General features: G+C 31.2%; 1 protein-coding gene across 3 annotated transcripts in view; it reads left to right on the top strand.

The window, feature by feature from the left end:
• LOC143055699 (uncharacterized) overlaps positions 1 to 16,465 on the top strand; it is a 29,482-nt gene extending 13,017 nt beyond the window's left edge. For all 3 annotated transcript variants that reach the window (XM_076228855.1, XM_076228856.1, XM_076228857.1), the window contains exons 4-14: positions 19 to 138; positions 1,047 to 1,169; positions 3,001 to 3,123; positions 3,669 to 3,877; positions 4,653 to 4,698; positions 8,558 to 8,697; positions 8,982 to 9,107; positions 10,098 to 10,212; positions 11,985 to 12,119; positions 13,475 to 13,600; positions 15,662 to 16,465. In XM_076228855.1, the coding sequence (XP_076084970.1) occupies positions 19 to 138; positions 1,047 to 1,169; positions 3,001 to 3,123; positions 3,669 to 3,877; positions 4,653 to 4,698; positions 8,558 to 8,697; positions 8,982 to 9,107; positions 10,098 to 10,212; positions 11,985 to 12,119; positions 13,475 to 13,600; positions 15,662 to 15,819 (1,421 nt within the window). In that variant the 3' untranslated portion in view covers positions 15,820 to 16,465. The remainder of the gene's footprint in view (positions 1 to 18; positions 139 to 1,046; positions 1,170 to 3,000; positions 3,124 to 3,668; positions 3,878 to 4,652; positions 4,699 to 8,557; positions 8,698 to 8,981; positions 9,108 to 10,097; positions 10,213 to 11,984; positions 12,120 to 13,474; positions 13,601 to 15,661) is intronic.
• Positions 16,466 to 16,824: the final 359 nt, after the last annotated feature.

Below are 16,824 nucleotides of genomic sequence, written 5' to 3'. Positions count from 1 at the left end.
CCAATTTTGTATTTTCAGTGTCAGCACCTCTGACAATACCTATAGCACGCCCTCTAGTGGAGCTTCTTAGATCACGTGATATACAAGTACAGAAAGCAGCAACTTTGGCTGTCAGTAACTTCTGCATGGTTGGACCAGGTAAATAATTTTATAGAAATTATTTTGAAAATTTAACTCTCAAACAGTTTAATTGCCTGCAAGTCTTGGACATCTTGTTTTTGCATTTAGGCAGTGCCATCAAAATTGTGCCAATCCTTTTAAAATTTTGGTGGTTCAATCCTACGACCACCACTCTTTTGCAAACTCTAAGGGTTTTTCCACTTCCAGAATCAGCATGGTTGACCTGTCACTCTGTCTTCCTCCAGCAATAAAATTGTACACATAACAAATTCAAGGTCTTTGAAAGTGAAGTTAAGACCTAGATTAATATATTGTTTGTTTCCCCAATCCTGACCCTGCCGAGCCAAGTGTGGGTAGGTAGGTAGGGAAATAATTTTATTTTCCAAAAAGCTTGAACATTATTGGACAATCCAGCAAGCCTGAAAATCAGAAATGAATAAAATAATATTTGACTTAGTTTTGACAATAAAATTTTATGAGTAGCACCATTTTTGCAGGGTCGGTCGGGATTGGGGAAACAAACAATATTTTATTTTAGGCCTAATTTTAACAACTGCGAACAATCAAATTGTGTAAAAAAAAATTAAGTACATCATAGTCCTGTAAATTTAGAAATTATTTTGTGCATTTGTTATGTGAGATTAATTTTTGTAATTTGAGGAAAAGCTGTATACAGATATATATATTTGGTGTCACGATATCTCAGTAGCATGGGTTCGAATCCCGGCGAGGGAAGAACAAAAAATTGGCGAAAGCAAATTTACAGATCTAACATTGTTGGGTTGATGTTTAGACGAATTGTATATACTTTAGAATATGAATTCCTTTTATTCCAATACTTACCCAGTCCCTTTAATCACATTAATTGAAACCTATCAATAGTTTCCTTATTTACAATATAAACATATTTTATTTTTACATTTCAGGTCAAAATAAAGATGTGTTAGTTACATGTGGAGTTATCCCCCCTCTTGTTCAACTTTTACATTCCAAGAATGTTGAGGTTCAGTGCAATACATGTGGTTGTATAACATCTTTGGCTACCTCAGGTAAGAACTTGTTTAAAGACAGAGTAATCTCCCTTCAAGGTTAATATTAGTATAAAACACACAGGTTAATTTTTTTGGTCATTTCAAGTCAAACAGCTCTGAACATTTTTATGATTTATACTTCCCTGGTTTTCAAATGTTTAAGTTTAAGTTTTCTGATCATACTGATAAAGATAAATTCAGAAATGCACTTCATATGCACAGAAGTTGTATTTTCGTTTTGTTAACAGATGTTTTCTCCTCAAATTCATTACTTATTCAAAAGAATGTTGTTATCCTATACTATCAAAATCCAATATAATTGGTATCCCCTGTATACTTAGGGACGACATCAAAAGTTCAATGTAGGATAAAAAACTTAATTCACATAGTTTTTTCACTGACCCCCCCCCCTCCCCCTGAACTTAATTTGGGAAAAATTGATTTACCAATAGAGATATATGTAAAAATCGATTTTAGATATCCAAAACTGTAAAAATCGATTTTAGATATCCAAAACTAGCAGAATTTTAACCCCTCCCCGTCCACCTCCAAACTATTTGATTTAAGTTTTTTATCCTACATCGATCTTTTGATGTCGTCCCTTATAAATCCACAGTATGAAATCATAACTCATGTTTTTTCAGATTTTTCTGATCCGTCAATCTGTTTTATAATCTTCATAAAAATATGCGTCCATTGAACTATAATGGTTTATTTTTAAAAATTGTTATTTGGATGGAGAGTTGTCTCATTGGCACTCACACCACATCTTCCTATATCTATTGGATGGAGAGTTTGGCACTCACACCACATCTTCCTATATCTATTGAATGAAGAGTTGTCTCATTGGCACTCACACCACATTTTCCTATATCTAAATATATGAACTGTGTCATATAAAAATTAACCTTAAATTTTATGCAAATGAATACCAATACATCTGTTAACCTATTTCAGGTTGATTTAATTTCTACGAAAGTCTGTAACTGTTCGAAAGATTAATTGTTATATAGATAACAACAAAACAAACCAAAATAATCTTATTATTTGAATGTTCCAAAATAAATCAAAGGTTTACACATGTACATGTATACACACCAGGGCTTCCAAAACGGTCATATATTTCCGGACATTTGATTAATGTCCGGTAAAAGTCAGGCTGGGCAAAGCATGAAACGGTCATATACATTTTAGTTTTTCGGTCATTTTAACATAATTCACGATCTTTTTGACCCAACCTTTTGCCTTTAACATCTACATATTTCGGGTCATAAAAGTGACATGATGATTAATTACTATCAAAACAACCCCTACTTCAATACTTTCTAATTTTAATCAAGGCTAATTAGTTGTTGGACACTAGATATCTACCTGTTCAAGTGACAGGTAAACTATGTTCAGTACCGGACATCGTATAAATTGATCGGTCTATTCACAATTATTTTCTTACATTTCAGCAGTTTGTAGCTCATTGATTTAGTCCAAAAGATTAAAATTATAAGAAATTAGTTTACCTGCATGATTTGATAAAAAAATTTAAAAGGTTTAAATGAAAAATCGTCAGAACTACGTCGAATGAACTAGAACATGTGTGCGCATGTGCAAAGGTGGGAAATTTACTTGCGTAATGTGGATTTCTATCCAATGCAGTTCATTTATTGATTTAAACTTGTGTGCAGCTATAGCTAATGAAAAGGTTTTTAATTAGATGACAAATTAGGATCAAAAGAATATGTTTCAAAATATTCTTTTAGAAAAATTTTAAAACTAGATTATCATGAATATATATATTGTCCGATTGCAATTTTACCTATAGGCTTTTAATGATAACAATATATATATATTGCAGATTCAAACAAACAATTAATTGTGAATAACCATGGAATTAGACCGTTGATAAATCTTATGAAGTCGACAGATATACGTGTTCAAAGAAATGCCGCTGGAGCTATACTTAACCTCACCCACCTACGTAAGTTTTTCAAAAGTAAAACTATTATCTGCTATCTACATTTTTTTTCCCATATATATTAATTAAGCAGTTAATTTTCTCACTTGAATGGTTTACATTTGTCATTTCAGTGTCCTTAATAGCTGACTATGCAGTATGGGCTTTATTCATCGTTGAAAGCCTCGGCCACAATGTGAATCTTTGATTTGCCAGTGAGCACAGCATGTCAAGCTATTGATAATTTAGGATATCTAAACAAACAAAAAAAACAATTATCTTTCTATTACTGGTCTTTCCCCCTCCCTAAGACGGTTTTGCTCTTGATAATAGCAAGCTTGATAACTTTTCCTCAGACATTGTGATGTTGCTAATAATGCCTCCTCTTGTCTCACAGGTATGATACTAGCTATAGAATTGTGTAGTGACTAAGCCATGTGATATAGGTGTAGAGAAGGACGATAAAGAAATTCAATGTTTAAGTAATAACTTCTTATATAAATTGTTTGCATGAGGTCAAGGATTCAAAAATTAACTTAATTAATAATATCATTTATTTATATTTACAGAATCTTACAGAAATGACTTAGTAACAAAAGGTGCTATACCAGTATTAATTGATATTCTACACTCCAGTGATATTGATGTACAGTATTATGTAGCCGCATCCCTCAGTAATCTTGCTGTCAACGACAAACATCGCACTATGATGACAGCCATTGGACATTACGCTGTAATAAAACAACTGGTCAAGTTAATGTCTACTAAAAAGGAAAGGGTAAGGTTCATGATTATTGTGAAAAAAGTGTACTAAGAATTCAACTATTTTCATTGGTTCTGATTTCTATTCATTCAGACTACAGATTTCATGGTTTTTGTCTCGCTTGATTGAGTCAAAAAGCGAGACATAGGTATGCTATTTCTGGGGCAGCAGCAGCGGTGGTGGTGGCGACAGTGGCGTCAACTATGTATTAGTTTGTGATTAGATATAGTTAATGGTAAACCACTAGTCATTGCTAGTGGTAGGTCAAAGATATTTGGTATACAGTTGTATTATCATTGGCACATCTCATTACCATGGAGATTATTTGACCCCGCTCCCTCAGTTATGGTCTATTCACTTTGAAATTTAAATTATTTTTCATGTATTAGTTTGTGATTAGGTCACTTTATAAGGAACCATTAGTGGTAGGTCAATGATAATTGGTATGAAGTTGCATAAGCATTGCAAAACTTTACATGTTTAAGTGTTGTTATTTTAATTTCAACATTTGTATTATCGAAATTACAAAAAAGCGAGACATATCTCTGTGATAACTGTTTATTAACCAATGTCAAAGGTAAATTTGTATTTAATTGAACATTTAAATTTCTGGTTCACTTATGGCAACAGAATCCATGAAAAATATAAATATCTGTGCATTAAAGTTTTATGCACCACAAGAGTAATGAATTTGCTATAGTGTTTTTGAAGGAATGAGTAAAAGGCTTTAAGTTGTTGGTCATTGTTTTCTGAAGGTGATTTATATTACATTCAATATTATATTTTACAGGTTAAATGCCAAGCATGTTTTGCTCTCAGGAATATTGCATCTGATGGTGAGTATATGTTTTTACCCCCTCCTGAACATGGAAATGAAAAAAATGTGTGCATCAGGTTAAATTGTAGGTAGTTAGCATGGTTTAACCAGGCACATTCTGTATGTGCTGGTCTGTATGTTCCTGTCCCAAAGCAGGAGCCTTTTAATTAGTGGTTGTCGTTTGTTGCTATATAGCTTATTGGTTTTCTGTTGAAACATGTATGGAGAGTTGTCTCATTGGCACTCATACCATATCATAGTACAGTACTATATAGGTCACTGTGACCATTTTTGGAATTATTATTAAGACTGGCCCTGGTCATCTGTAGTGTGCATACATACATACATGTATGGTAAATATATAAGTATTTTCATTTTAAAGTTGATATAAAAAAGAAGATGGGGTATGTTTGCCAATGAGACAACTCTCCACAAGAGACCAAAATGACACAGAAATTCACAACTATAGGTCACTGCAAGGCCTTGAACAATGAGCAAAGCCCATACCGCATAGTCAGCTATAAAAGGCCCTGAAATGATATAAACAATTTATAAAACAGTCGCAGAATTCTTATAAAAACTATATTGAACAGCCCGACAAATGAGTACATTGATATAATCTGAATTACTTAAGTGTTCTCAAGGACTCTAAAAACACCTTGAATTACATACTTTGTTTATGTTCAGTTATATAAATAAATAAAATTGACATAAATCTATATAAATGATTCATCTCTAGACTTGAAATAATATAGTTATCACAACAATGATCAAAATCATTGATATGTTTTGTCTAGAAGGAAGAAAATTATTGATTGTAAGCACAGAGCGGATTAAGGTTCATTCATATAAATGGCTGACTCATTAGCTTACATAAGTTATTTACACATTTTCTAAAGTATTTGGTTAAGACGCAAAAAAGAAAGAACTTTTGTTTTCGACGCAATATATTACATTTTGGTAGCCTAAATAAGTTATTTACATATTTTCATAAAACGGTTACGACGCAAAAAGAAAGAACTTTTGTTATCGATGAAAAAATTGTATTTTGGATGAATGTTTTACGATGTGAATAATATACATGTATATGCCAGATGTTCGAATTATATTAAATGCGTTAGAAAATTGTGCACTTGTTTTCTAAGTAAGAAATTTAATTGGATGCATTTTTGGTGTAAAAGAAATAAGCCGTTAAATTAAAAAATAATCTGTCTCGAAATTTATTTATATAATATGTATATTCTACTATTGCAGTTCACCATGGATTAATTTTTAGGCATGGGTACCAATTTTTCATGGATGGGGGGAAATTGTATTTTCTTGGATATTAAATTTTCTGGTGTTGCAAAATTGCACTTCATTGATAAAAAAATTCCTCGTTCATTTATACCTGCGAAATCCACAAAAATGATAGCCCTCTAATAATAAAAAAATCACAGTTACTGTAGTGATTAAATGAACTTGAAATCAAATAAAAACATATATTTGTAAAATAAACATTTGAGTTTTGTAACTAGCTGCTTATACAAACAGTTTACATAAAAACATAGTGGATTTGTTCACTCACCTGTGACATTTACCTGAAACAGCTGTTTATCATTACATTATATTATAATAGATTGAAAGAGAAGTTCAAAGGTGTTACAATTGATTTTCACTTGAATGTTTAATGAAGGGGAATACGTTGTATTGAAATAAACATTTTAATGATAGTTTTATATATATATCTTTATTCTCAATAAACCATATACATAGGTATAGAGAAGAGAAGACAATTATGTGCAATATTTACAACAAGACAGAACAAACAAAATAGTTGCTAAGACAATATATGAAGTCCATTTTAGCCAGGAGCATGTACACCTGTGTTAATAATCTTTATGAATTTACATAGTTTAATCAATTCTGATTTGTTTTTTGAAGACATAATCTGATTGTATTTGACAATATTTGCATTTTTATGCCCCACCTACGATAGTAGAGGGGCATTATGTTTTCTGGTCTGTGCGTCCGTTCGTCCGTCCGTCTGTTCGTTCGTTCGTTCGTTCGTCTGTTCGTTCGTCCGTCTGTCCCGCTTCAGGTTAAAGTTTTTGGTCAAGGTAGTTTTTGATGAAGTTGAAGTCCAATCAACTTGAAACTTAGTACACATGTTCCTTATGATATGATCTTTCTAATTTTAAAGCCAAATTATACTTTTGACCCCAATTTCACGGTCCACTGAACATAGAAAATGAAAGTGCATGTTTCAGGTTAAAGTTTTTCAGGTTAAAGTTTTTGGTCAAGGTAGTTTTTGATGAAGTTGAAGTCCAATCAACTTGAAACTTAGTACACATGTTCCTTATGATATGATCTTTCTAATTTTAAAGCCAAATTAAACTTTTGACCCCAATTTCACGGTCCACTGAACATAGAAAATGAAAGTGCATGTTTCAGGTTAAAGTTTTTCAGGTTAAAGTTTTTGGTCAAGGTAGTTTTTGATGAAGTTGAAGTCCAATCAACTTGAAACTTAGTACACATGTTCCTTATGATATGATCTTTCTAATTTTAAAGCCAAATTAAACTTTTGACCCCAATTTCACGGTCCACTGAACATAGAAAATGAAAGTGCATGTTTCAGGTTAAAGTTTTTCAGGTTAAAGTTTTTGGTCAAGGTAGTTTTTGATGAAGTTGAAGTCCAATCAACTTGAAACTTAGTACACATGTTCCTTATGATATGATCTTTCTAATTTTAAAGCCAAATTAAACTTTTGACCCCAATTTCACGGTCCACTGAACATAGAAAATGAAAGTGCATGTTTCAGGTTAAAGTTTTTGGTCAAGGTAGTTTTTGATGAAGTTGAAGTCCAATCAACTTGAAACTTAGTACACATGTTCCTTATGATATGATCTTTCTAATTTTAAAGCCAAATTAAACTTTTGACCCCAATTTCAGGTCCACTGAACATAGAAAATGAAAGTGCATGTTTCAGGTTAAAGTTTTTGGTCAAGGTAGTTTTTGATGAAGTTGAAGTCCAATCAACTTGATACTTAGTACACATGTTCCCTATGATATTATCTTTCTAATTTTAATGCCTAATTATATTTTTTATCCAATTTCATGGTCCATTGAACATGGAAAATGATAGTGTGAGTGGGGCATCCGTGTACTTTGGACACATTCTTGTTTAAATAATAATGTGACAGACAATGTTTCCTGTTTTCTTCAAAGTATTTACATTCTAATATATAATGCAATTCATCACCAATATCATTTTTATTACATATGGAAGACAAATTCTATTTGCTCAACATATCTCTGTGTATATTTAATTGAAAGACATTGTTGAATAAGACAAGACATTGTTGAATAAGTCAAGACATTGTTGAATAAGTCAAGACATTGTTGAATAAGACAAGACATTGTTGAATAAGACAAGACATTGTTGAATAAGACAAGACATTGTTGAATAAGATAAGACATAATGATTGTTGAATAAGACAATTTAATATGTTTATTGTAATGAAACTAGATGTAGCTGTGAAAAAATAAACATTTGGCTCATTATGTAACTGTGTCGGTGTTCTTATAATTGTCCTGTTCCAGTATATAATAATACTGATATATTAAGTCAAATTTAACCAGTGTTCATTTTTATCTGACACAGGATTCAGTGTTACATAATAGAAAAGTTGTGTGTTCAGTGAATAAAATCTTTGCCAAATTTCTTCTGAGAATTGAATGGCATTTTGGGTATACATGTATTAGCGTTTGAGGTCCCCCCAAGAAAATGACAAATTTTGAGTCTTACTATACAGAATATGTGCTTACCATATAATATTGCATGAACTAAGTACCATAAGGTAATTTTACATATTTATGTTGATTTATTGTTTTTCAGATGAGAATCAGATAATTATAGTACAATTTGGAGCTTTACCACACCTACACAATATAATCAAGTCAAAAGCCTCACATAAAGACACGCTTGGTGCTGCTGTGGCCTGTCTTAGAAACCTGTCCATACATAAAGCTAATGAGGTAAAACAGGGGACCAATAACAATACTTATACAGCCTCTCTAACATGGAATGACATATTTGCCTTGCATACAGAAATTTGCATATCTTAAATATGCTGATTCAAATTTATTTGCACTGAAAAAAATATTTTTAAAAGGAAAGGGGTTGAATTGAGATGTATACAATAAGACTACAATTTATATGTTGTCCTGAACATGCATGAGATATTTGCCACTGGATGTTAAACAATAAAAAATCAATCAATTTATATGTAATTCTTGTAAAAGATTTATTTCTTTTTCAGATACCACTGATTTCAGAAAAGATAATCCCAGATTTACGTCCTATTTTATGTGATAGTTCAAACTCAGAAGCTCAGAGGCATGCTGCAGGGACACTCAGGAATCTAGCTGTTGGGGATCACCACAGGGTAAAAATTTACATATAAGACTGTATTTATACAAATATTGTCAACAGTTATTTATTTTTGTCTGATAACTTTTCCTGACTCATAAAATTCAGAGTATGATATTTGTACTCAGATTTGGAAATCAACCAATTAAATTACTCGATTTGATGTTTTGAGTTTTTTTCATTATATTGATAATGATAAAAGCTTCAAGAAAAGAACATCCTTTACATTGTATGGCATTCACAAAAAAAATCTAATGTAGGTGTGCTACTTGTTATAACCTGTAATTCTAAATCATATATATCAAATACAACACATTATCACAATAGTTATCATAATTACAAATACAGATACACATAAATCATATTTCATAGCCTATATCGATAGTCAGTGACCAGAAAGATGACCGCACAGGTTTTCAATGCAATCAAATGATCACATATCATGAATATTCATGAACATACAACACACTTAGTTTTATTCAGGTTTTAATGCAGAATTTGCTTATACACCGTATGAAGTGTTTCTGAAAATATGATTTTCGTTCAATTCACAAAAACTGGTAAACATGAAAATAGATAATTTAAATTGTGAAATATTTAGCAATGTTTTTATCATTTTCCAGTGGCAGTCCAAATTTTCCCGACCATCGTCCTAGATGGCCTCTATTACAACAACCTACCTATTGTATTTTTTGTTAACTTGTTCACGTCCTGAATATGCATGAAATATTTGCCACAGTGCCCACTGGACGTTAAGCAACCAACAATCAATCAATATTATTGTGAAAATTGCAAAAAAAACTTTTAAATTTTGATAATAAATGAAACTATAGCAATTAACAGCCTTTGTGGCAATGTGCACTTTTTTTTTATATACATGTAATCTATATTTACTAAGTGATTTTAAGAGCTGCATAAACAATTTAAATATTGTTTTTCGTTTCCATCAACACATAAATCACAACTTTTGAGTGCTGACATTTTGATTTGTCCATGTATTTTACAGATAATAATAGACAATGATTGTATAGAAGCCATGACATTTGTTCTGATGGACATAGACACAAAACTTACAGTGCTAGCAGAAATAACGGCTGCATTAGCTATACTCACTGACGAAGGTAAGATTATCTCCCCTTATTTATAAGAAATATGTCAGTGCCAACTGAAATAACACCTGCATTAGTTATCCACACTCATGAAGTTTAGATTACTTCCTTTACTTTATATAAAAAACTTCTTAGATTATCTCCCCTGATCACTCAAAAGGCCCAAGACCACAATTAATGACCTCGCTTTTCGTTGTTCACTAAAATACTTCCTTTTAATTAGAGTGCATTTTTCCTTAATTTTTTTTCTTTCCCTTCCTCACTCATTTCTTAGATTTTTTTGGGGTGGAAATGAAAGAAGAGAGGTGAAATAATTTTTTGGATGTTGTATTTAAACTGATTTTGATATGGAATGAGTGATTAGGCCAAGTGCAAAAAGGTAATATTTACAGTTTTCGGAACGTCTCTTGACTTGTCAATAGGGGTATGGATGTGTATTGGCTAAATTTGTAAAAGTGATTGGTTCAATCTTTCTGAATTTTGGATATATATTTGGACTAGGACTAAATATTACACACACAAAAAATTTGACAAAAGTGCATGGTGCAATTTTTTCAATGATGCAAAACGTTATAAAGAACTGATAGAGGAATTTATTGTGGTCAGTGGCCAACTATAAAAAAAAACCCACCTGCATAAGCTATTTTCAGTGATGAAGGTAGAATTATCTCCCCTCTTATATAAAAAAAACTTATGCATGAACAGCTGCTCTAGCTTCCCTCATAAAGAAAGGTAGGATTCTGTCTTCTGTATTATAAAAAAACGGCTGAAATAGCTAAATGCATCCTCACAGATGATGTTAGTATTGCTTCCCTTGAATTAAAACAAGTTTTATATTGCTAGTCGTAATAACAGCTTTATTACCTATCCTTACGTATATAGTGTTATTATGATTCATCTCCTTTAATTTTTTTCAAACTTCAAATTCTAGCATGAAAATATTGAAACTATAACCTCTGATTTAAAATAATCCTGAAAGATTTGCAGGAAAATCTACATTAGCTATATAATGATTATAAAATTGAGAAAGGAAATGGGGCATGTGTTCCTTTATTTATAGCAAGGCTTTCCTAAACCACAATGTAAATGCTGCAGTCTGATTATGTACAATGAATGTTCTACTGTCTACAAAATCCATTTGTATCAGACAAATATGAAAACAGTCAACAAAACTTTAATATTATAAGTACAGAAATTAAATATTTATATAAGAAAAATAATCAAACAACAGTACATACTTTATACGTAACAAAATTATTTGATATAGATATATATCACGCATACATACAATGCATTTGTAATGTTAAGTTTATTTATAATAGAGATGTATGTTGGTATATGGGAGATAATCCAGTTTGAACCATGTTCCATGTACATTATATGTTGGATACTTACATTAAGAATGCACTTTGCAGTACTAGTACTGTTAACTTATAAAGATTGCAATGTTTTTTTTACTAATTTATTAATCAGTCTCACAATAATTAAAACTAGCATTCATATTTTCAGTAGTGATTTTTCTTCATAAAAGTTTTATGATTGCCTTAATTAGATTTTACATTTATGCTCAAGTTTTTGCAATCATAATTACACGCATTAGTTTCTGAATTTACAATATATTTATAAGTTATTTTTTTTCTCTTAATATTAAACTATGATATGTTGTGTAAATTTAGAAATTTTAGAAGTGCAAAATATTTTTTCGCAAAATGAAATTGTGTTCCTAAATATTCTAGACACAATGTTTATATATTGAATACTAAGTAATCTATTTACTCTTTTAGATGATGTGAAGTTGAAAATATTACAACTACACAATGGAAAATGTTTTACAAAGCTTGTAACCATGGCAACCTTATCAAGTCATTCAGATGTGCAATATAATAGTGTTGGTATCCTTGGCCAACTCTCTCTTGTCGGTATGTATGGTTGACTTTTTTTTCTAATTATTGTTATTACATCACAACAATGAATTGACCAATCTGATTCCACTATATGTGGGTTATATCTATACTATTAAACGAGAAGGCCTCTTTTTGTGTCGCTTCTCTTCCTTCCACAATAAATAAATCATCATGCCTCTGTGTCCTATAGGTAACATGCATAGTTGCATTTGTCATCCATTCTTATATATGATTATTCATTTTTGGTTATTTTGTGAGAAAAACGGAAAAAAGGCGTCCAGATATTGTTTCCGTCATCGGACAGACTTATTAGTCATAAACAAGACTTCCATTTAGAACTGTTTTAAAATTGCACATAATTTTCAAAAGTACTTGGGGCAGGACAATTATTTTCATGGTTTTCTGTAAACTATGATCATACATATACTATTAATAAAACGTATTTGCTATTTACTATTAGCTCCAAGTTTACTATCCATGGTAGTCGCTGACATGGTCGCTGATAAAGAGTCTCTATATACTATATCAGTGACTGCCTTAGATAGTAGACTAGGAATTGATAGTAAATAGCAAATACACTTTATTTTCAGTATAGGTATGTTCATAGTATACAGAAAAACAGAAAACAAACTATAACAGATTTTGGAAAAAAGGGGGAGGGCTAAACTGACAAAATTGTCCTGTCAACATTGCTAAAACTTTTGATACCTTTCCTGAAATGAGCCAGTCCTAAATTTTTTTACGAAAATTCACCCTACATCAGTTAACATTCTTTCAACCACACACGAAATGCCCGCGATTTCGCGGGGGTGTCCTAGTATAAATAAGATGGCAAACAAACAACACCAAAGAGACAAAATCTAGATATAAGTATACAGTTTTCCAATATATAGTCACTAGAGTAAAACAATGTTAATAACAAATAAGATATTGGAGTTATTGCCCTTGGACAGATGATATTTTTATATCAACTAATGTGTTGCCTTTTGCTGTTTAAATGCTAAAAATATGGACAATTCATAGCTTTTTCAAGCCTACTCTTAAATATTTGACAATTTAATACTGAGTTGATAGAGGATACATGCAGTGCACCTATTATTTCCCTAAAATTATTTCCAGTCAGTTTTCTGATGTTTTAGATGTGACTTCACAATAGGAAATTCAGAAAAAAAAAGTGTCTTTATTTTGACCAATCATTTGCCGAGAATAGTTATTTTTCAAGTGAAGAGAACAATCTTTTTACAGTCGGTTGAGAAATGTGAAAAATTGAAAAAATTAGGGAAACTATCTTATCAGTTTCCTTAAAGGTACATGAGGTATGTAACAATGATCTTATTTTCATATATTTTACTTGAACTATTATATTTCAGCCCTACCAGAATCTCTTAAGGTAGAAAACAGGAAAGGTATTCTATTGTATATAGACATGTTCCTTAAATCACCAGATCCAAACTTTATACACGTGGCCTTGTGGACATTGGTGCAATTACTTAAAGGTTAGAATAAATATATATGAAATGACTGAATAAATAGTCAACGATTAATCTTACAGGGCAAGGGGATCATGTAATTATGATACAGTATCAAATTGAGAATGGAAATGGAGAATGTGCAAAAGAGACAACAACCCGACCATAGAAAAAAACAACAGCAGAAGGTCACCAACAGGTCTTCAATGTAGCGAGAAATTCCCGCACCCGGAGGCGCTGGCCCCTAAACAAATATATACTAGTTCAGTGATAATGAACGCCATACTAATTTCCAAATTGTACACAAGAAACTAAAATTAAAATAATACAAGACTAACAAAGGCCAGAGGCTCCTGACTTGCGACAGGCGCAAAAATGCGGCGGGGTTAAACATGTTTGTGAGATCTCAACCCTCCCCCTATACCTCTAGCCAATGTAGAAAAGTAAACGCATAACAATACGCACATTAACATTCAGTTCAAGAGAATTCCGAGTCTGATGTCAGAAGATGTAACCAAAGAAAATAAACAAAATGACAATAATACATAAATAACAACAGACTACTAGCAGTTAACTGACATGCCAGCTCCAGACTTCAATTAAACTGACTGAAAGATTATGATTTCATCATATGAACATCAGGCACAATCCTTCCTGTTAGGGGTTTAGTATCATACCATCATAACATATATGAGAAGAACATAACCTGTGTCATGCCAACAACTGGTTTTTGAATAAATGTGTTTAGTTCCGATGCAAAGACCCTATAAGTGAATCAATATTAACGCCAAAATATGCAATCTTTAATGACCTGACAACAGTATCGTAACTATATCCCTTCTTAATAAGTCTATTCAAAGGTTTTGTTAGTTTTTGAGGTGAATACTGACACTTTTGTGCTTTATAAAGAATATTTCCATAAAAAATTGGATGTGAAATACCTGAACGTATAAGAAGTCTGCATGTTTAGCTACATGTATATTTACGAATGATGTCCTTATACCGATGATAAAATTTAGTAAATGTTTTGACTAGTTTGTGATATCGAAAACCCTGGTGTAATAATTTTTCAGTAATACATAAATTTCTCTCGTTAAAATCTAAAACATTGTTACATACACGGGCGAATCGTACAAGTTGAGATATATAAACACCGTAAGATGGTGACAACAATAGGAAATAAAAAATCATCTCTTTTATCATAAATTTTAGTATTCAGCTTTCCGTTAGTGATATAGATATCAAGATCGAGGAAAGGGCAGTGGTCATTGTTAGTATTAGCTTTATTTAAAGTAAGTTCAACAGGATAAATTTCTTTAATATACATACTAAAGTCGTCATTATTGAGAGCCAAAATATCATCCAAATATCTAAAAGTATTATTAAATTTGTTTATCAGATGTTGTTTCGATGGGTCTTTGCTTATTTTTGTCATAAATTGTAATTCATAGCAATACAAAAACAGGTCCGCAATAAGTGGTGCACAGTTAGTCTCCATTGGAATTCCGATAATCTGACAATATACGGAATCCCCAAAGCGAACAAAAATATTATCTAGTAAAAATTCAAGGGCATATATAGTATCAAAGCATGTCCAATTAACATAGTTTTTTTGTTTATTGCTACTAAAAAATTACCTAAAAGAGTTTGAACATATATATTCACATTCTAATTTTTTAAATGCCCATTTAATTAGGTGTGTGAACTTTTTCTTAATGAGAATGTGAGGCAATGTTGTATACAGGGTAGAAAAATCAAAACTTTGAACAGATTCAAAATCACCAATATTAGCATGCAATTTATCAAGTACTTCCAACGAGTTCTTGACACTCCAAAAGTAAAACACCATTATACTGTAGATTCATTATTATTCATTGTATACCGATTTTCATAGATTTTGGGTATAGGCAAACCACTAAATTAGCAACAAATAACAAAATTTCTATAGACCTGTAAGCAGACTTCCGCAAAACCCACGAAATTATACATTAGATTTCGAATCAGTAACATTTAATTTTAAATTGTATGAGTTTCATCTTATATTTTGTTAAAAAAAAAACGGTTACATTTTATTGAATTTATTTTCAGATCCATTTTTTCTACAAGCCTTCAGGGAACATGATATAGAACAAGTTATTACAAAAATTCATCAGATCTCATCTCAGCCTACAACCATTGATGAACTTGCCGAAACAGCTCTGAGCATGCTCAGAGGAGAAGGAAGTCCAACTTCTAGTGATGACTGACCAATTAAAGTCATAGATAAAATCATATGATAGTCGAATGACAATGATCATGAACTGTCAAGAAAATTATTAACAAAGTGCTAGTACTTCATGGTAAAACGTGCAAGATGATTTTTGAAGACAGAGGATCATGCAGTCTTGCCATCATCTTTACTTACAAAATGACAATATTTATAAATGCACAGCCATTTTATGCATACAAGTAAGCTTGCCTTGGAAATTGAATTTTCCATGTTTTTTTTTAATTTTAATTACTTGATTTCTTTTTATCAATAATTAAAGGGTAAATTGTAATTAGACAAAAATCAAAAATTAAACAATGAGAAGAATTGTCATTTTGCCATGTAATGGAAAGATAAGTTTTAATGTCTAGTGTAATTTAAAGTAAAATACACAACATTTGAAATTGTAGGTTGGCTCAATACATGTTGTGGGAAATGACGACAAGGCTTTTTTTTTTTAATGACCTTGACTTGCAAGGTCTGTGTGGGAGATGTAGAAGTATTATGACAATGTTTTTTGTAGATGTTTTTATAGACCACCTTTTTGTTAATGTGTCAAGAGGCTTTAACAACTTTTTCAATCTTATATAATGATTTTACTTTATCTTATTTTTTTTGTATACTGAATAGTGAATCTTTGAGCATTATTTTATTATAATAGGCAACTTTAAAACTTGTAAAATATCTTAAAAATTGAAATGTCTATGATAATATCTTTTATAGTTTATATCTTATTTATTTTACTTTTTGTAGACTGAATAGTGAATCTTTCAGCATTAATTAAGCAACTTTTGTACTTGTGAAATGTCTTAGAAATTGAAATGAGTATAACAAGGTTTTTTTATCATTTACTTTATTTATTTTACATCTTTTTTATACTGAATAGTGAATCTGTGAGCATTAATTAAGCAATTTTATTACTTGCAAAATGTTTTAGACATTGAAATGTCTATGACGATATCTTTTATCATCAATCTAATCTTTTTTCTTCTTTTTTTATACT

This window comes from Mytilus galloprovincialis, chromosome 12 (assembly GCF_965363235.1).
Source record: "Mytilus galloprovincialis chromosome 12, xbMytGall1.hap1.1, whole genome shotgun sequence".
Taxonomy (NCBI): Eukaryota; Metazoa; Mollusca; class Bivalvia; order Mytilida; family Mytilidae; genus Mytilus; species Mytilus galloprovincialis.
This window is presented reverse-complemented; position numbering and strand designations above follow the sequence as displayed.